The sequence below is a fragment of the Fukomys damarensis genome, unplaced genomic scaffold, assembly GCF_012274545.1.
Source record: "Fukomys damarensis isolate Sample0158 unplaced genomic scaffold, DMR_v1.0_HiC HiC_scaffold_30, whole genome shotgun sequence".
Classification (NCBI taxonomy): Eukaryota; Metazoa; Chordata; class Mammalia; order Rodentia; family Bathyergidae; genus Fukomys; species Fukomys damarensis.
In genome coordinates, this window is record NW_022900942.1 from 67,676,972 (window position 1) to 67,698,148 (window position 21,177).

Consider the following 21,177-nt stretch of genomic DNA (forward strand, 5'->3'; position numbering starts at 1 on the left):
CATTTAGTAATATTTTATACTAATTTCTTCATAACACTTTTTCATTTCCAATATCTAGGAACCAGGATCAAAGCAGAAATCAAAATAACTGTGCCAATTTCAAATTCTAATTGTTTCATGGCTCTAGGTGATCCAAGCCTTTCTAGACTATGACTATGCTAACCATCCTAACCAAAAACGTACAAATTAAGTCCAAAGAATAATTATATTTAACCAGTCTAAGCAACTGTAGGCATAGGGACCCAAACCATTTCCTCCTGCTTTAAAATATGCTCGTAGTTAGGACTCACGTCTGTGTCTCTAAGGCTCCCTACGTGTGCTTCGCTTACTCCAGCCCCACCCAACCCAAGTAAGGGGAGTGGAGACCAGGTGAGGTGGTCAGAGCCACTGTCCTCAGTTAACCATTCTTTACCAGCATTAACGGTCCATCTAGTCATCACGTTGACGTTCAAAATCACAGGCAAGATTAAAATCTTACAGACAGATTTTTGCTATTGAGAAGCAACTTGAGGGTTAGGTCTAAATAAGAAAATGTGTGAGGCGTCCTGGTTGGTCTCCACTATTTTCTCACAGCTCCTGGACTGAGGCCTGGCCCGGCATCCTGTCCACAGCAGAGCTCCCTACCTGACCGCACGGCGGCCCTCACCTCTCCGCACCTACCGTTCTCCTGCTGCTCTGTACACTCAGGGCGTTCGGGAGCACGCTACTCTCTTGTCGTCTGGATCGCAGGCCTAAAGCTATGGAGATGCTAACAGTCACTGCCCCTCCTCCCCACCCCTTCCATTTACCTTGTGGTGTGTTATTTCAGAAAACGGAAGCATTCGAGTTCAAAGCTTTGTGTCAGTCGCGTGGGGCCAGTACTCACTAAAGTATGCATGTGGCGAATCACTGAGCCTCTCTGACCCGCACTTCTGCTGCTGGGAGTCACTTTCCTCTCCTTTACAATGCTCACTGTGAACTGGCACACGAACTCTAACAGCTACACACTGTGATCTTGTCCCTTACTGCCCTGAATTCAAGTCCCTTGTCTATCTAGGCTGAACCACAGAGTTTCTATGATGCAGTTTGGGCTCTTTATAATTTTGCAGATCACACACACACACACACATACACACACACACAATGTGGCCACTCACTGTCCATACTAATTTACCTTTTTCTTCACCTTCCTGACTTCCTATTTTGATTTCCGACAAAAGAGCTTCCTTTTCCCGAATGGCTTTTTGCTCCGTGAGGTGCTGCCGCAGCAGGAGCCAGAAAGTGATGGTGAAGAGAATCTGAAATGGGAGAGTGAGAAGCACAAGAATTACACACCGTGTGCAGTGTGGACTCCTCTCTGCACAGACGCGGCCTCTCCACACTGTGATGGGGGCCCGGTCAGTAAACCTTCGCCTCCAACACTGGGCTGATTCCTCTGGGTTTTTCCGGGAAGTGAAGTGGCTGCTTCTCGGCCCCTCTGCTCAGGAGGCTGCACATGTTGGGCCAGGAGCACAATAAGCAGGGTGCAGGCTGCAGGGACCACAGCACCACATGCCTGTCCTCAGCTGATCTTGCTCTTCGGGGCAGACAGGGCGGCTACTGCTTCTGTCTCTGTCCACAGCTTTACTGAGACTTAATCCACACCCCACATGGCTGACCACCCAAAGTGTGGGACTCAGCCCAGCTCAGCGGTACAGGGAATGTTTAGGATGTACAGGCCCTGGGTCCCGTTTCCCAGCACCGAAAGAAACAGAGTGCAACTGCATGGTTTCACTGTAGTCACAGTGTTGTGCACCCATCACGCCATCAATTTGAAAATATCTTCCTCACTCTAAAAAGAATTCCAGAGCAGTAACCTCCTCATCTCCCTGTCTTAGCTCTAAACAATTACCACAAATTTCTTGTTTGCACAGATTTGCTTAAGCCAGACAGTTTAAGTAAACGGAATTATGTAAGATATGCCATGTGTTCTTTTCCAACATTATGCTCAGCACAGTGTTTTTAAGGTTTGTTCACACAGTGACATATGTAGTTGTTTGTTCTGTTTTCTTATGAAATAATATTCCGTTGAGTGAACGTAAGATCTTTATATGCTCATTCACCAGCCAATAGGCATAAAGGTGTGTGAGCTTCTCTGTGGCCATGAGGGGCTTCGTGTGAGCGTTTTGTGGACACATCTGCCTTTCTCTGGGATACACAACCCTAAGACGAGCAGGGATAGATGTTGGGATGGTACTTCTGTGTGCAACATTTTGAGGCGCTAACAAATGCTGAACATTTTCCAAAACTGCTGCACACTGTACATTCCCACCAGCAGCGTGGGCCAGCTCTGATTCCTCCCGGCCCACAGGACATTTATTATCGGCCTGGAAGATGTGAAATGGCATCGCACTGTGGTTCAAAGCAGGTTTGTAATAAATACTTGCTGAAGAAATGAAAAAATAATTTAAAAAAGCAAGTAAGTCATTTTTTCTTTGGATAACTATCTACTTAATTATCTATAAATATCTATTTATCATTTTATTTCAACATAGACCAGTGTCCATTACCTGTTGGTGACTATACCCAGGGCCTAAAGAAATCAAGAACCACAGTGTGCACTTCTGAAAATCTGACATAAAAATTCTGCCAATCACTACAGATAGAACTGCAGCTGTGAATCAGGAAGGGAATGTGAAGCCTATTCAGAGAGGCTGGAGGAACTGGGCCCTGTAGGGTGTCTTTCCCAGGGAAGATGAGTCCAAGCTAGGCTTTGAAAGCTGAGGGTGACACAGTCTGCTGAGGCCTGGTATGAGACACCAGGGCCCAGGGATGCATCCCGAAACTTAGTCCAGCTCAGTTAGAGGTGCACAGACACATGGGGACCAAGGCCAGATTCATTTCCATTCCATGGACTCACCAGCACCTTGCGTAAATCTGTGCTCAGTGCCGTGTTTTTATGAACAGCACTGTGTTGGAGATTTTCAAAAAGCCTGGAGGTATGTCGTTACTGTCTGACAGAACCGGCACTCTTTTGAGCTTCTGGTTGCATTAAAATATAAAAACAGAGCCTAGTTTCTCAGAATGTTTTTTCTTTTGGTACCTGGGATCAAACTCAGAAACTTGTGCTTGCGAGACAGGCGACAGAACCACTGAGCTAAAACCCCGGCCCTCAGAATCTGGTTTTTAAAGTGAGTAGTAATATTTCCCTCCCGAAGAACTGCTATTTTTAGATTAGACAGGGAGTCATTGTCCATGCCAGCTGGGCGCCTCTTCCATGTCCCTGTGATACTGAGTTGGCTGGGAATGGACATACACAGCCAAGAGGGTAAGAGTTTGAATTCTCTTGCAGAAACAGGCTTACCAGTTATGTGTGAGTAGGGGAAATGATGGAAAGAAAAGTGGTCAGGAGATGGAAAGATAAAGGAGACTTGTAAATGAGCATATGAGGTGGGATTTTTAGCAGTGTACAGTTTGGGAGAGAGAGCAGAGGCGCGGGAGTTGGGGACAGGACGATGGAGGGACCAATGAATTAGTGGAGGAAATCTCCACGGTCCACACACACAACACCTCTGCCGGGGTGTTCACTACAAAGATGACACTGCCCTTCACCTCAAAGCTCTTTAGTAGAAAGCCTGGTGGAAGGGCCAATCTTTTGCCTCTTAGCACCCTAGTACGGCTAACTGCTGTGGATTTGGGTGCCTGGCAGTCTTTAAATGGCTGCTCCCAGGAAAAGGTGGATTTCCTGTTCCACAGGTCACTTCTTCAGAGATGCTGACTTTTTTCTCTGGTGGAAAAGATGGCGAGGCTCACTGAACACACGTACTGAACTGCCTTTGCCGTTCCAAGTCCTCAGTGCACAGCGGCACGGCCAGGGCCTGCCTCTCTGTTAACAAGATGGGTAGTAAGGAGTGGAAACTATCAAGATGGTCCCTGAAAATCAACTGGCCATGAAAAGACTATGAATGTTCTGATCATGGATGAAGGTTCAGCAAGAGGTGAAGAAGAAAGAACAAGGGTAAGAAGAGCTTTTGTCGCTAAAATGTGTTTAGGACATTACTGGAGAAAGCATGTTGTCAGCAGCGAACGACTTTAGCACAGTGCACAAACAGATCTCTTTAAAAGTGATAATCTGTTGAAGAAAATCCTCTGGCCCCTTGTTACATTTTACACTGTATTTTTCCATTTTCATTTTATGCTATTAGCACAACTATGTGCTACTACACTATAATTTATACTAAAAATAATTTATACTATGATTTTTCTTTAAGTAGAAAGCATTGCCACTTTCAAGGAAAAGCTGAAAATGTGGTGTGGTATGCGTTCAGGTTCCAATGTAGAGACTTGCAAGCAGCGAGAGTTAGTTCTCAGCCTTAGGAATGTTCACTTTTTGCAAAGCACTGACTCTTTGGAGCTGCTTCTTATAAGGTTTTGCTTAACATGACTAATATGATTACTGTGGTTTTGTTTTATTGCTTTCTATTCACTTACCTTCGAGGCAAGTTCTCCTGGCATTTTCTTCTCCAGAAACCCCGGGACCTTTTTAATTTCTGGAAGCTCAAAGCTCCATATGTACTGCAACACCAGCAGCAGATCGGCATAGACGACCATGAAAGGGGAGCTGATCATGGCGTACTTCCTCCTGCTGCGGATCATCCACAGGGTGCAGGACCAGATGAGCAGCACGAAGGTCAGCCAGCTGTGGTAGGTGATGCTCCAGGCCTCAGGGAGGGAGGAGAGAAAAACCACCAGGGTCAGTGCGATGCGGCCTCCACTCTGGTAAGGTCAAAGTGTGCTGTGAGGAGAAGGTAAAGGAAGCTCAAAGGAGAAAGAGGACAGAGCTGTGCGGAGTCAGTGGGCCTGGCCCGAGACAGAGGACCGGAGGGCAGGCAAACTGGCGCTGCTGCGGACGGTGTGCCCGTGCGCCTTCAGACTTCTAGGACAGCCAAAGCTGAGGGGACCTGCATTCTACTCCTCTTCCCGCTAGCCCAAGCCTCTTCCCCTTCACTCTTCCAAAGTCAAGTGTAAGTGACTTTTCCCAAAACAGTCTGGAGTTATCTATGAATGACTTGTGAGTATAAGCCGTTGCCGAGCTGTGAAACAAAACACTCAGAGAATCACATGGTTAAGCGTATGATTCAGGCAGCTGAGCCACATCGGAAATGAGAGTCCACCGAGGAAGCTGTGGGTCAGGCTTCCCCACATCCAACAACAGAGGCCAGGCCCAGCCTCTGCCCAGTGAGGGCGAGTGCAAGTAGCCAGTGGGCTCTGAATGAATGGCACTTTGCTTCCTCCCCCGTTAAACTTTCAAAGACACAGACATGTTCCCTCATGGCAGCTACCAGACAACCAGCAAGTCAGGGCCACACCCGCTGTCAACTCCAGGAAACCTCCATGTGCTTCTGATACGTTTTGTGTGTGTGTGAAAAGACATTCACACGCACTTGCTAGGTATGTTTGGAGCTCACTGAAGTCAATCACACTCTTGTACATCATGAATGACCAAGAGAATTCTCAAGTCCAAAATATTTTCCTGGTCTGTTTTACTTCTGGGAGACTAGACCGGAATGAAGGTAAAGGAAGCCAGCAGAGAACAAATGAGTATCTCCTCCCAGCAATTTGGAAAAGTGTCCTGAAACACCACTCGCTTTTTAAGTGATGAGTTATTTAAAATCATTGGTTAAAAAACACTTATAGGGCCAGGGATTTAGCTCAGTGGTTTGGTGGCCTGCCTTGTAAGCGCAAGGACCTGAGTTCAATCCCTGGTACAAAAAAGAAAAAAAAACCACTTATAAACTGGACATTAAAACTGCTTTTCTTGAAATGAAGCTAGTAACAGACCTGAATGATTTTCATGAAAATATTCTTCCTTAGAAATAGTGTGTATCAAAGGTTTGGTAATGTCTAATATATAAAAAATTTAATGGATTTGTATGGAATAATGTATTTAATGCTCCCATTCCAGTGCGAAATGCAGACAAAACTTTGCCATTTTTGTGTGATCTGGGGCTGGGGCCCCTGAGAGTTTCTCTTCCCATGCTGCTCACATGTGGGAGGCTGAGGGTGGGTGCCAGGGAGAAGCAGGGGGCCAGGGCCACTAAAAAGCTCTCTGGCTTTGTCCTGGTGCCACCCGCATCCCAGCTGTGAGCCGGGGAGCAGAGTCTACACAACACTGCTTCCCATGCTGGGCTGCGGAGCTGTCTGAGAGCTAGCACCTTCCGCTTCATGTTGTAGGATCCACACATAAATCTTCCTAGCAGACTTGGCTCCGCATTGCTCAGGTTCTGTCTGTGAGGAGAAAGCCTGCTGCTGGGCACTTCCTGGCGGGCGTGGCTGCTGAATCTTTAATGTTGCAGCTCCATCAGGGCAATGGCACTGCTCCAGGCCAGGGCCAGTCTTGCAAGGACTGGTGCTTCACAACTGATTTTTTTCTACTAAATAAAAAACGTATACTCAAAGCTGTTTTCATCTTAGCTCTATTTCATTAAGGAAAAGACCACACTTACCAACGTGAGAGTGGAAAAATATGAAGTGCACACTTTCTTGAACTCAGAATCAGAACTGCACATCACCTTTATTTTTATATATTTATTTGGTACCAGGGATCGAACTTGGGTCCTTGTGCTTGTGAGGGAGGTGGCAGAACTACTGAGCTAAATCCCCAGCCCCCTGCACATTGCCTTTATTACGCTAAGTTATTAACATTTAACCATCAGAGATTTGTGGCCATTTTGGAGGAGGAACATGGAAATGTCAGACATTCATTAAAGTGCCAGAATGAATTCCATTTGAAGACTGCAACTGGCCACCTCAGAGGAGCGCCTTGCATTTCTAGGCAGTTCTGACTCCTCTCAGAAAAGGCAGGAGTCCTGACGGGAGCTGGTGCTGGGCTAGCAGTTTTATCCAGGAAGCAGATGGACTGAGGACATTGTGCAACTGTGTTTAGGGAATTTCTCCCTAAAGATATAAAATATTTTCATTTTTTTATCATCAAGGTGTCCACAGAATCTCGCCACTGACACAGAATTTGGAAGAGGTATATTTTAAATAAGAATTTTGATTTCCCAAAACTGAATCAGGTGTCCTGAGAAATTTTTTTTTAGGATGGAGAGAGATTAGAGCTTTTTTTTTTTTGGTACCAGATTGAGCTCAGGACCTTGTGCTTGTAAGGCAGGTGGCAAAACCACTGAGCTAAATTCCTGGCCCAGATTAGAGCTTTTTAATCTCTGTTCCTGGAGCTGTGATGTGGAGGTGGGAAGGCAGAGGCAGGCAGGACCTGGGAGCTCCAGGCTGAAAGCAACTTATGGGCATCGAGGTGGCCGTGTCCCAGACAAGACATGTTGGCCACACCCACTGTCGCAGTGTGGCTAACCTTGAATTCCTTCAATATCATCTAGAAAAGCTGCCCAACATGTCTTCAAAGTTGGCAAAATAGGGGACAGTTGGATTTCATAAGCAAGTTCGAGATACAAGTATTAATGTTAAAAAGAGGCCAGCAGAGTCGGAGAGGAGATGGTTTTGCAGCCTACAGTACAATACCCCATGAAAAACCAGCACGGCCGACCGGTCAGCCAAGGCCTTGGGATGCCAGGCCCCCATGCTGGCCTGAAGCAGGGCACCCTGGATACAGCACCCAGCCTGGCGGTAGCCCGGTACCTACCATCATGGAAATGAGGGCACAGATGTAGCTCTGCTTCATGATGAACTGGAACACGGACACCATGGCATGGACTTTAATGCTTCTCTTGTCTTCCTGGCTCCCTTCCTCTTCAAATTCTTCCTTCCCATACTCCTCATCCTCTTTCTTTTCTAGACAGCCAGAGGGGTCATGTAACTACCATGCAGACAGCTGACATTCATGGACACATCCCAAGTACTGCAGCTCAGGCGAGGTTTGGGCAGGACCTTTAGTTCAGACTTTGGGAATTATTTCTAATTAATAAAACCCCTAGAATTCAAAAGGAATCCATAGGTCCTGGGTGGTCAAGTGTATGGTACGCAGCTCCGGAAAGTGCAGGAGGAAAACCTCCATGGGAGAGGAAGTGGAGAGTGCCCGAGGGGAGCCCGGAAGTTCAGCCTCTTGGTACTCAGGCCCTGGGTGCACTGGGCTTCATACCCACAGACTGCTCCCCAGGAAATGAGACCAAGCGCCACCCCCAGGTTCTGCTGTAAGAGACGATGGCTTCTGCCATGGACACCTTCTGTTACCTGTCCCTGAGACTGTGGCTGCTGGGTTGTAACTGCTCAGCAGCTCTACCTGGTGCAGGAGCTGAGGTCTCCCACCCACCAGCTTCCAGCAGACAGGGCGGGTGAGGGTTTGATGCCAGCTCATGAGGGACCTCAAGGCGGGGCCCAGCTGGTCACACCTGGGTTCCTGCCCCAGAGAGATGTGAGTCACCAGGTAAAATGTCCTCCTGTCTTTCTTGTTCAAATTAAGGGGGCTGCACAGAAAGAGTCACAGCTGGGCGTGTGCTAGCACTCTGAAGAGAAAGAATAAACCACAGAAAAGCCAAAGACCACCTCTTGCCACCCCAAGCAGGGCAGGGGGTTCTGTATCTCATCCTCCAGCACCAGGACCCCAGCCTGGCAGTGCCCTATGGCTCTGCTTGCAATGCTTCTGTGTCTGAAGTCTTTCTCTCTTTCTTCCTCTCTCTCTCCATTCATTGTTTCTAGAAAGGGTCTCACTATGCAGTTCAGGCTGGCCTTGAACTATGTAGCCCACGCAGGCCTCAAACTTGTGGTGAACTTTGTCCTGCCTCAGCCTCCCAAGTGCTGGGATTACAGGGGTGCATCATGACTCCCAGCCTCTCCTGTGTCTGTAGAGTGAGTATCAAAACAACTTTTCAGATTTCGCTTTACATCTGAAAGCTCAGTTTATGGTGTGAGTGTGCTTGGGTGGCCTTGGCAGTGGGCAAAAGGCCATGTGTTCTCATTCAGGAAGCAAAAAGAAGGGGTCTCGGCTGTGACCTGTGTCCCTGGCCTGGCTCCTACCCCAGTGCACCCTTGAGACTGCGTCTGTGGCTCTGGACCGAGGCTCTGAGTGGTAACTTGGGAGCATCCAGACCCTGAACTCTGCCACAGGTGATCTGGAGCCTAAATTGCCTGCTCGTGGACCACAGAAGTGGCAAACCAGTGGCTCCCAGCACAGCGCATGGGAGCCATGGGAGCTGGTGTACGTGTGCGTGTGCGCATATGTGTGTGCAGGGCAGGCTGACACTGATCCAACCTCAGAGAAAACGCGGGTGAGTGTGACCTGATGGACCCGCTGTGCTGCCAGGTAGCGGTGGCTGCACTGTGAGGGCAGTGGCAGGAAGTACGGAGAAGAATCAGGCAGAACCGGACGTCAGGACGGGCTGGGAGGGTGATGCCAAAAGGTCTCCTGGGACGCTACTGTGCCCGGGTGCAGGTGAGGGCCCTGCCTTCTCTTGGGCTGCTCTGCCGCCCCTGGCTCGTGTTCCACTCTCCCTTTCCTCCTTGTTCAACTGATTCTTTCTCCATGAACTGTGGGCCGTGGGGTTGGGGAAAGGCAGCAGCGGCTGAGTCCACCAGTGCCTGCAAGGCTGAGCGGCTGGTGCTGCCCATGTCCACCCTCTCCAAGCCACTCCAGAATTTCTGTTTCTAGGTCAGGGCTGCAGCCTTTAAGATGCTGGTCACTAGATTTTTGTTCAAAGGACACTGAAAACAAATCCGTGGTAAGAGCTCGATCCCAGGGCACCAATTTATCACCCGAAGAGCTTTCTGCAGACACAGTAAAAGGAGAGACAGTGCAACATCTGACCTGGCCCTCAGTCCTGGGACCCCAGGGACTCACTGGGTCTGGGCAAATGTCCCCCACTGGGCCAGGCCTCCTGAACGGGCAAGAAGGACTCATTCTTACAACAGCCATAAACCATCCAAAGAAGCAGCGACTATCGCCGCAATACCAATGATAGGCCAACATACAGATAGAGACCTAGGTCTCTACAGACACACGCACACACACACACATGTCCATGTAGGTTTCATGCTATTAAGTGCACACATTTGAATTTGTTTTGTTTTGTTGAGGCAGGGACTTGCTATGTAGTCCAGGCTGGCCTTGAACTCACTGTGTATCCTAGGCTGGACTTGAATTTGCAGCAATGCTCCTGCCTCAGCCTCCAGAGTGAGAGGATTACAATGTGCACCACCATGCCCAGCTAAAACATTTTGTTTTCCTAAGTTTGACCCATCTGGCCACTTGTTTTGCAGATAAGAATGGAACACAAACAGCAACAGGCTGGTGCCACTCGGAGCCAGTGCTCAGAGACGCTGAGCAGGAAGGTGAGGTGCCTGTTGAAAAGTAATGAGGCAAACGGAACAAACAGCGAAGGAAAGATGAGGGGGCCAGGATCACGACTGTGGCCCCAGGGCCTGGGCTCCTCACCGGTGGACCCCTCCGAAGGCTCCCATCGGTAGCGGGGTGTGGAGTACAGGTCGGCTTTGGCAGGGCCGTTCTCCAGGGGCAGGCTCGGATGGATGGTATGGTAGTCCACAGGGTTGCCGTTCACCGTCACCAGCAGGCCCTGTGGTGGGGTGGAAGAGGACAGCTGGGTACGGCTCTGGGCATCTGTGGGCACCGCCCCTACACCATGCGCCATTCCACAGCCAGCAGCCAAAGGGAAGCGGACTGCCAACTATGCAAACACTCCTGCAAGGTGAATGTGTGCAGTCCCTCTCCAAACCCTGTCTACACAGAGTGGCGGCAGCACAGGCAAACCACTCAGCATCCCCAGGCAAGGCCCACAGAGGCACAGCCCGGGCTTGTACTGCTCTGAGGCCCTGCAGACCCTCCTGCACCCACCCGTCCTACCCTACACTGCCCAGGACTCTGCAGAGGGCTTAGATCTCAGCCTGGGTGCCCTCCAGGATCCATGCCCACCACCGAGGCTGCGCACTGCCTCGGTCTTATCACTGCCAGGCTAAGCACATATGTGTACATGCATGTGTGTATTCATGAGTATGCGCGGCTGCTCCTGTAAATTATGCTGCTCAGCACAGCTGTAGCACAAAATGCTTAAACCACAGCCCCAGAGAAAGACAAGGCTTTTTGGAGGTTTAAATACACTTTGTGTAGTTATACACAAGGTCACAGTGTGAGTCAGCCTTTGTAACAGCAATAAAACAGATATCATTTCTGCAAAAAATAACCGAAAAGCTTATACGTCCTTAAGCAGACTCAGAGGCGCTCACCCCATTTGTAACTTTCAAGTGACTTACGCAAGCATAAATGGTAATTCTAAGGGTATACTAACATCAGATGGCTTGTAGTCATCTTGGGTCATGGATAAAAGCTGCAAAAAGCAATGCAGGACAGCACGTTATGAGGAGCCGAAAGCGCGATGACACTTACACACCATCTATGAAGTTCTCGCGCGCAGACCTGCACTCCTAGCTGGAGGGGCAGTCGTTAGTACTGCCATGCAGAATTAAGTTAAGTGACAGGGGACTGAGCTGTTTGACGCCAGTTACTGTGGCCACTTCCATGTTTAGTTAGTTTTCATCATGAGAGCAACTACACAACCACAGAAGTTGCTATCTTTTTAGGTGCTCTCTTTTAATGAAATAAGGTGCTTGGTTTTATGCTGCTAAAATCCTTAGAAAAAGCTACACAATTTTCAAAGTATTTCCTCTTCAAGAAAAGCTTCTTAAAAAAAAAAAAAAACAACCAAACACTGATTGTACTGAAGTTTGAGACTATTTAAGATTTGCATGTTACCCACAACAAAATAATTATTATATGATCATGCTTTTAAGCTAATTGGTGCCAAATGTTTGGGCTTTCCTAGAATAATTATTAGCACAGCAAATGGGTCTGCAACTCTCTGGAGTCTGGACTTGGTTAAATTCTTAGAAGCCCCAGAGAACCGTTGAGGGTGTGGACTCGATCTACCAGTATCTGCCACTTCAGAAACTCCAAGAGAGGTGTTCAACAATCAGTTACTTAGGAGGTCGTTAAAAACCCACTGTGTAACGTGAATAAATGATTGAGATGTCCACGTCTTCAAAGAGAACCGAATACTGGGGCGGGTGCCGCTGCCTGCTCCTGTGTGGTCTTTTAATGCCTGGCTGGTCTGCCAGGGGAAGTTGCTCTGGCTGAGTCCTGCAGAGGGCCTGGCCAGCAGGGGCCTGAGGCTGGAAGAAGAGGGTATGTGAGTCCCTCCTGGCATTACAGCCTTTCCGGGGATGCCCCGGCCGCAGCTGTGGGGAGCCAGTCTGAGTCAGAGGCACAAGCTGCATAAGGCAGCACGGGAGTGCGCTGCTGAGAGATAGACAACCCTGGACCCGGAGCCACACAGCGCCACCACATCTGCTCGCCCCATGGTCCAAGTGCATCTCTAACTGGCACCATCCCGCCTGGCAACCGGCCAAGTGCCCAGACCTGAAGGACCATGCTCTGCCCCCTCCGTCCTGCAGCTAAACGTGGTGCATATGGGGACACGGGGTCGGATGCTCACTGGGACCCAGGGCAGACATCCTGTATGGCCTGCCGCTCACACAGAATAGTAAAAAGATGTGCGCATCAAGGTGGGGATCCCAGACAGGAACGTAGGCCTCGGTGAATGCTGAGACGCATGCTCACAGGTGCGCTGCTAGGGAGCACGCGTGCATCCCAAGGTGAGATTGCCCAGGCTCAGGGCAGGTTCTGCCACACACCTGGCCATGCCTGATACAGCACGGCACTGTGGTCGGCACTGCACGCGCTTGTGACACAGCAACGGCAGGGAGTACGTTGGGAAATGAGGTCTCATGGCAAGCGTGGTGCCCCTGTACAGGCCCTGGCCCTGTGGGGGGCTGTGGAGATGGGAGCGGCTGGGTGAGCAGGGAGAGGGGTGGCAGCCGTGGCAGACTGAGCTCCTGCAGACCCTGGGGCGCCGTCCATTTGTGCTACATGACACGTTTGTCTGCCAGTGTCGCCACCAACACGGGAGGACTGCACAGGGCCATGGTGCCCCACGCCGGGAGGTGGGCACTTCCAGGTCATTCTAGTCCTGCAGGGCAGCGGCCTCCGTGTGCACGCATGGACCAGAACATCGCCACGAGGTGGGGCTGTGGCTCTCGCCAGCTGCGGAGGGTTGTTTTTCTCAAGTAACATTGGCTGTCCTGCTCCGCTCTGCTGTGTACTCTTGGCTGCAAAGTGCTCGGCCTAAAGCCCTCTCTACGGGGCGAACTGGGGATCAGCTGTGATCATGAGCACCCAACAGGCCTTAGGGTCCCCGGAAATCCCAGGCCTCACCAGAAACATAGTGGCCAAAGCCTCTCACTGTCTGCCATCTGGAGCCAGGTGCTAGGTGAGGCAGCAGTGACCCCAGGACCCCAGACTCCCCGACAGCTCAGAACATCTGTCCCCGCCCACAGCACTGTCCCCAGCTGCCAGCCGAGTCTGAGGGGCTGCTCCTCCACAAGCTGGCATGGGGCAACCAGGGACCTGCCAAGAGTGTAATAGCATTTGCCTCCTCAGTGTGGCCATGCTCAGGGGTCCACACTGCTCTGACAGAAGGGACGCTGAAAGGTAAACACATGTCCATGGATTGTGAGGCGCATACAATGCACCACCAGCGGCTGGCCACTCCGCAGAGGATGTCCGCACACCGCTTCCTTGTTTACGTATATTTTAAATGTAGAAGTTTAAAAAAAAAGAAATGGAGAACGTCCCTCTAGGACATGAGTGGTGTCCTCCCAGGCTGGGGCGTGGCTTTCCTCTGGAAGCACTGGGCCCTTCTGCAGAGCGCCCCACACTGAGCCTGCTCAGCCCACCCTCTGCACAACCCAGAGCGGCCCGTGCTGACCCTGCCGGCTGAGGCCCCTCTGCAGAAGCAAGTGTTAGCTCACCTTCCTCTCATCGACAGGGTAGTGGGCCGTGTACCACAAGCTCCGTCGCCGCTCTGCCGAGGGCTGGTTGGGGCTGTCACCCAGGGCACGGTCCTCGTCCTTGGCCATCTCGTCTGGCACCTGAACACAGAGTCACAGCCACTGCTCTGCCTCCCGGAGCAGCCTGGGCAGGTGGGGGCCACCTACGCCTCTGATCATTTTCAAAGCTAATGTGTTCTCTCCACAGGATGTGACAGACAGTCAGAGTAACAAAAACGCTGTCTTTGGGTTCATACAGACAAGGATGTGAAATGTTGCTGTTTCCTGAAAAGCCCCAGACCGCCTCAGTGTGCACTTAGGGGAATGGCCCAGCTGCCCAGAGTGTGCTCTGTGCCCAGCTCGGAGCTTAGGCAAGCCCTGCCAACCACGTTAGGGCGCCTCCCGCCAGCTGGACAGCAGAGGGAGCAGACGGAGGGTACAGGTGACTGCGAGCTCGACACCTTCCCAGCTGAGAGGCCCCCATGGGACAGGCACCAATGTGCCGCTGGTAGACGGGAGAGGACTGGGGCTTACTGCCCACCCCTGGGTTCTGCGAGCCAGGGCAGAATGTCTACAGGAAGTGCTCCTGGTTCCCAGGTAGGGTGCCAGGTGGGGCCCTGTGCAGACGTTCCCGAGTTACCATGGCTCATTTTGCCAGTGTGGGGACACACGTACAGCAGGGGCAGCACTTTCCCTGCTCCCCGATCTGGTGGTGACAATGAGTGCTGTCCCATCACTCTGCTGGGCGCCTCCGGGGCCAGGCCCCAGAGTAGACAGCAGAGAGACACCCAGGGCTCGAAGAAAAGGGCTTTGCCTGACCCCATCTAACCCCTGTGGTTAGAGCCTGTGATCTGAGGCTGGTTAGAGCTGCCCAGGGCCACCTCGTCATCTTTACTGAATCTTGACTTAACAGCATTCTCAGCTCCTGACGGCTTGTTGGGAGGTGACCCCACCGCAAGTGCAGGAGCATCGGTAGGACGTGACCCCTCGACAGCTGCTGCTCTGTCTTCCAACCTGATGGATCTTCACCTCCACTCCCACTGCCAGCAGCTGGCATTTTTCATGGAATGTGCCAGGTCCCTTGCAGTGTGACTCGGTCAGTGTTCTGCCTCTTGACACTGCCTTACCAGGAATGTCTCCTGCCCCTGCCCCTGCCCACTTATGAGGTGGACCCCCAGGTGTGGACACTGGGCCTCAAGGCCAGCGGTGCTGCTCCTGCCTGGGTGCCCAGCCCTGTCCCTGCCTCCCCTCGCTTCCCAGACAGCTCATTGCCGAGACCACAGAATATGGTGGGGCCTGGAGGGACAGCGAGACCACGTGGTCCCACGGGAAATCCACAGGCAGGGCCCTCCTACAGCTGCAGCGCCCACATCTCTAAGGGTAAGGGACAGTTCCCACATACATTTTAATTTCTTATGTACACCATTTTATGGACATATACATATTCATATGTACAATGAATGCTAAAATGTGTGGTGGATGCTTAAATTTTGAAAAAAATTATTACAGTAAAAAGTTGTTACACTGCCATTAACGTCCGTCAAAATACCCTCTCTCTCTTGGAATACACTTGTCCCGTTGTTCTTGCACCTTTCTGAAACAGTTCTGGAGTTCTTTTCTTGTGAGTCTATACAAGGTGTGATTAAAAAATGACAGCGAACCCCACTGCTGACTACCCTCCAACAGATGGTAAACGCACGACATGGATATGTGGTGCTGTGTCCTCATCCACCTTTTTCAGCAGATGTGATGTGGCACCACGTGACTTTCGGTTCTTCCCCAAGTTCAGAATGGCCATGAAAAGGAAACGCTTTGAATCCATTCAGGACATGAGGCATCCAGGACAGTGCAGCTAAAGACATTCACAAAGGAAGACTCCAGAGCTGAAGAAAGTGGCCAGGATGGTGGGACAGTGTGTTCAGAGAAAGGGGGAGAATTCTGAGGGGGATCTGTGGCAATGTGTCTTTTACTGTAGTGCTTTTTAGAAATTCACATGTTCACTGTATTTTTAAGTCCCACGTCATATGTTAGTGAAGGGAGTAAAACATAATGACATTTTACAGGGTTTTCTGGCGTAGTCCCATTTCATAAGGGAGCTGGAGAAATGTGACACCAGATGGTGGGGACCCCTTCCGACCTTACAGAGGAGCTGCACTGGTGTGAGCATCCCCCAGGGCTCAGCAGGAAGACACGCTGAGCACCCTGCTAACACTCCTATGCATGGCAGCGTCCTCATACACGACCCCAGGATGGGCCACAGTTGCCACACAGGCAGGAAGACAGACACACGGTGCCTCTGCCAGGGTGGGACAGAGACGTGCACCTCACCTACCCTCCCACACAACTCTGTCGGGTGTCTCCGACTTGCCCCAGACCGTTTCCCCGAGGAAGGGTGGGTCCTGCCTGTTGTGGGCATGTTCACCTGGCCTTGCACAAGCATCTGCTGGCTGACTGATGGGCTGTGTATGTGGCTCTGTCACGGTCGGTGGGTGTGAGGACATGAGAGAGCAAGGAGGGAAACTGCTCCAGGCCTAGACATGAGTGAGGAAGGGGAAAATAAACCACAGGCCTTGCTCAGCCAGGCTCAGAGTGGCGTCTGTCATGAGTAGTGCCCCCTGCCGGTGGTGAGCAAGGCAGCTCTGACCCAACCCTACCTGGAAGCTGAGTTCCTCACAGTCAAGGAGACGCAAGAGGACCCAAGAGAGGCCTCACACTCTGTGCTCCCGCAGAGGCATGGGGCTCCTAGTGCTTCCACAGGGGACAACCTTGTCCCCACCCGAGGGCCCTCCCACCATGCGGGCTGCAGGCACTAAGGCTCTTAGGCTGGGGCAGGCCTGGGAATGCCCACCACAACGGAGAAAGGGGCGGCGGGGTCCTCGCCACCTTAGTTGTTTGACATGAGCTGGATACTGATTTACACCCATCAGTAAGTTTATGATTTCAGAAAAATGGGCTTCTGTAACTTCATTTTCCTCAACTGTGACATGGAAATGATTCTCACTCTTCAGGGGGATTTAGGGGTCGAGTGAGATGAAGTCTGTAAACAGCCTACTGTGTGACCTGCACTTAGTAAATGCTCAGTAAAAACGAAACCTCAGCCCCCTTCCCTGCTAGTGACTCGTGGTGGCCCTGAGTGGCACCCGCAAAGGAAGCCGGCTCTCACCCTGACCAGATTCTGCCTTCCTCACCCTCGGCAGCATCAGGCACCATGATCAGGCAGTGACTGATGCAGGAGCACCTTGGGTCAGCAGGGAGGCAGGAGGAACAGCCTCTCCCTGGAAGACCCCGGCTGCTCCGCAGACAAGAGCAGGGGGACCCTGGACCCTTACGAGGGGCTCCTGGAGCCAGATGCGGATCAGTGTGGCCAGCGTGTAGTACATGACCAGCAGCAGGATGGGGCTGGCGTGGTGGTACCAGGACAGGTCTGGGTTGACGATGATCTTCCAAGTACTGGAACAGTCGGTTTGGATCACTGACTTGATACCGAACAACCTGTGCAAAAACAAAGAAAATGGCTTGAGCCGTCTGTAACAGTGGTTGCCCTAGGTGCGTAAGTGCAGCATGGCATAATGCATGCAGGCCCGTGTGATGTGCATACGTCCCACACACTCTGAAAACACGTGTGCATAATGTATAGAGTGATGCCAACATCAGAGTGATGATCTTCACACTGGCTCAAAAATCTAGCTAACGTAAAATCTTCACACCCCTTTTAGAAACGTGCATTTTAATTGTCAATCAGCCCTATTAAAACCCTGCATTATTGAAATTCCAAGTATGTGGTAACATGTTACCAGGTCCAACTAAATGAGCAAATATTTTGTTTCTGGCTGGACTTAGCATGAGCTATTTAGCTAGTGTTGATATTATGGGGCAAATATTGAAATTGGACATAGTTCTGTAGTTTGGCTGTAAAAGTCAAATACTAAGCAGAATTTTTGTAAGATACATTTCTGTCAAATTTCATTTATAGGAAATTTGATTTTTTCAAAGTTTTGTAATTAATTACTTTGAAAGACAACTTTACAAAGCTTGTTAAATTTTGAAATGGTTTATTTTTTGATGCTGCTTTCTAGTATAAATCAGAATGCTTCTGATTATATAGTGAGGAAATGTATGACTTATTTAGAAATTCATATGGATGTGCAGTTTTTAAAGACAAGATGCTACTAAATGAAACTTTTATGTGCTAAATGCATTCCATACCTTTCTACTGTTTGCATCTTCTATACATGAACTTCCTTTGTTTTTATTTTTATTTATTTTTTTGGCACCACAGATCAAACTCAGGTCCCGGCATTTGTGAGGCAGGCAGCAGAAACTTCCTTTAATTTTTATCCCACGTTTTATATTCAGTTGTAAGATGTCAAGGATGGTGTGGTTTCCTCCATAAAACCTGTCAACATTCTAACTGTTCTCTATCACAAAGCAAACGCAGTGATACCACACAAATTTTAAAGCTACAGAGAAATTTAACTTGCTTCAATTATACTAGAAAGAAACAACATACTAGAACTTGTTTTTATTATAGGACTTTTTCCTTAAGTCCAGGAGGACTTTTTGTAGTTAGCATCTGAAAGAAAAAAGTACAGAAATATCACACTGAATCTCATTAATATATACAATTAAAACATGTTAATCTTAAGCAAAATAAAATATATAAAGAAAAATTCTTTAATACAAAAGAATCTACTCAGAGTAGTGGAATTTTCTGAACATGTTTTTTACAGCCCTATATTGAAATGTAATTTCTTGCAGAAAGGACACAGAATGAAAAAAGCTCTTAGATTTAAAATCGGATGGGCTTTTAGGTTAATATAAGTGGTCGGTTCTAGTTTCCAAGTCCTCACACCTGGCACCTCAGCTAGAAATGACCTCATCCAGCTGCAGTTTCCAAGTACCTGCTTTGCCCATCGGTACTTGAACGGTAATTTTCCACAGCTGTTTGTGGCCCGATCTCTACAGCCTGTGAAGGACTTCACGAGACCTCTGCGCTCCACACTTTCTCCACGGGGCCTTGACTCCTCCCAGTGGACTGTGCATGCATCCACACGCACACGTGTAAGGGCAGCTGTTGCGGCACCAGGTGTGGGATCTCACAAACATGTGTAGAAGCTACACAGCGCACACCCGCTGTCCCCACAAGGAATGTCCTCTATGGAGAAAGTGGACACTATAAGGCAAGGGTCCCCCTGGCCGGCTCTCACCCTGACCAAGCGGGGAGGGAGGCAGCTGCCCACCTCAGGGGCTCCCCGTCAGCAGACCCCACCAAACTCACGTCGAAAGTGTCTGGAAAGACATCTGCATCTACATTTCTGCACGTGTGCCAACGCGTTTGCTCATTATTCCCGAAAGAATACAGCCCATTATCTCCACTGCAGCGGGAGTGCGGGTCACGCACATCCTCTGCGTCTTAGACAAAGGGCCTGGGGGATCTGTGGGGCCCTGGAGCCTGTGCGTCTGTGTGTCAGCGAGTCAGTCAAGTGATGACCTTGACTTGCCCACAGCAGCGGGACCGAGGCCATGCGTGGTCCACCCTCTCCCTTTGCTGCATCCCGAACGTCCCTGGTTCATGTGGAGCCCGGTTCGCCTCATTCCCCTGAGAGTGTGTGGGTGTTTGTTAAGTGACTGCTGTCTTGGGTGGACACTTGCAAGGGAAGTCTGACGGCACTGGGGCTGGGGTGATATCTGGACACTGAAGGACATTTTTGGGACAATTGTACCCTAAACATGAAAGGTCTCCCAAAGCCACAAGAAGGAGGGGTGTAGCCCTACCTAGTCCTGGGCCACGCAGATGCAAGGAGCAGCACAGGGAGGCTTCTGACTTTCTGAAATCTCCACACTGTACGTCCAACCCCAAATGGTGAGCCCATCGCCTTCCAAACACTGGAGACCTCAGAGGGACACCTTAGATCTAAACCACAGCATCCTGCCCATGGCCACCAAAAAGCTCCTGTCCATCTGTATGCAAAGTGCATTTAGTCTCTCTCTGAGAGCCACCAACATCTTAGGCCTAGCAGGGCTTCAACTCTGACTCTCAGGACTGCAGCCTTCTGTTCCAACTGCACCTCCAATCGCCTCTCTCTTCCAACACCCTTGTGTTTTCCATCCTGCTCAGCCAGGGAGCTGGCTGTGGCCCAGGAGTGCACGATTCTGTTACGGCCACAGCCTGTCCTCAGAACTGCATGCTCATTTATGACACTCCTTTGTGCGGTGAGCAGTTTCTTCACTCCTTACAGCTAATGTACACCAGCAGCCTGAAACTGGTCCCCAGCCTCTTCCTGTGGCTTCATCCTGTCCCTCTGTGCTGCTGTTGGACAGGTGTGATGTGGTGACATCTGCCTGCTAGGCTGCCAACCCATCCACAACTACTCCTGGAGTCACCTTGCCCAACTCTGGATTGAGGCACTCAATTGAACTGAACACATGAGACTCAGTTACACCCACAAGTCAGTCAGGGCGGGAGTAGGAACTAAGGGATGGTAAAGTCCCTGCTTTTAAAAAAGGAAGGGAGGTAGAAGGAGCTGTCGGGGATGCAGACACACAGGGTCCCCAAGAACTTCTGGGAGACACTACTGTTGCTTGGAGCCCAGCACCCGTGGCTTTAGGTAATCAGCTTGGACATTAAGAAGAGGACGGGCATAACAGGAGTTCATCTGGGTCATTTACAGCGGATATTTCTTCTGTTCTCTACCAGCTGTTCATGAGAATCTTGAAAGTTACCCTGTGAATGAACCAATCAGCAAGTGTGGGTGGCCAAAGACACTGTCTCACTCTGAGAATCCAAGTGGTGTGGCTTGGATGTGGTCTGGCCCCGAGAGGCTCCTGCGGTGACTGCGGGTGGTAGACCTGAGAGGAAGAGCCCACTGGGAATCCTTGGGTGTGAGCTCTCGAGGGCCATGGACGCTGTTCCCCCAGCTCCCTGCGGGGAGGTGAGCCCGCCTGCCCTACACCCCCTGAATCCTCCCCATGCCCTCACTGCACACTGCCCTCTACTCTCCAGGACTGTGCACAAACAAACCCTTTTCTTCATAAACTTAGCCTGAGTCAAATTTTTCGTATAGCAATGAAAAGCTAACACATCAGGTTTATGATTAGGAAACAATAAGAGATCTCAAATCCAACAGAAACAAAACAGGAGCCAACCTGGGTGACTCCTCTCAGATCCTGTGACAGCACTGTGTGCGGGTTATGTATGAAATGCACTCCCTATGCTGAGCGGAGGCAGCCAACCAAAGGACTCGCTGAGCCTCCTTTGCCCAGGCCCACACACCTGCAGCTGCCTCTTGGGGCTCTGTGGGCCTCCACAGGCTCATAGCAGACGCCTCTCCAGCCTGTAGAGCTCTCTCT

General features: G+C 50.4%; 1 protein-coding gene across 4 annotated transcripts in view; it reads right to left on the minus strand.

The window, feature by feature from the left end:
* The window catches only part of Piezo2 (piezo type mechanosensitive ion channel component 2), a 301,778-nt gene that overhangs the window by 80,882 nt on the left and 199,719 nt on the right, over window positions 1-21,177 (minus strand). For all 4 annotated transcript variants that reach the window (XM_010639029.3, XM_033757327.1, XM_033757326.1 and 1 more), the window contains 7 exons: window positions 17,157-17,319; window positions 13,810-13,929; window positions 11,232-11,270; window positions 10,364-10,502; window positions 7,619-7,767; window positions 4,450-4,680; window positions 1,154-1,277 (listed from right to left, as the gene is read on the minus strand). In XM_010639029.3, the coding sequence (XP_010637331.1) occupies window positions 1,154-1,277; window positions 4,450-4,680; window positions 7,619-7,767; window positions 10,364-10,502; window positions 11,232-11,270; window positions 13,810-13,929; window positions 17,157-17,319 (965 nt within the window). The remainder of the gene's footprint in view (window positions 1-1,153; window positions 1,278-4,449; window positions 4,681-7,618; window positions 7,768-10,363; window positions 10,503-11,231; window positions 11,271-13,809; window positions 13,930-17,156; window positions 17,320-21,177) is intronic.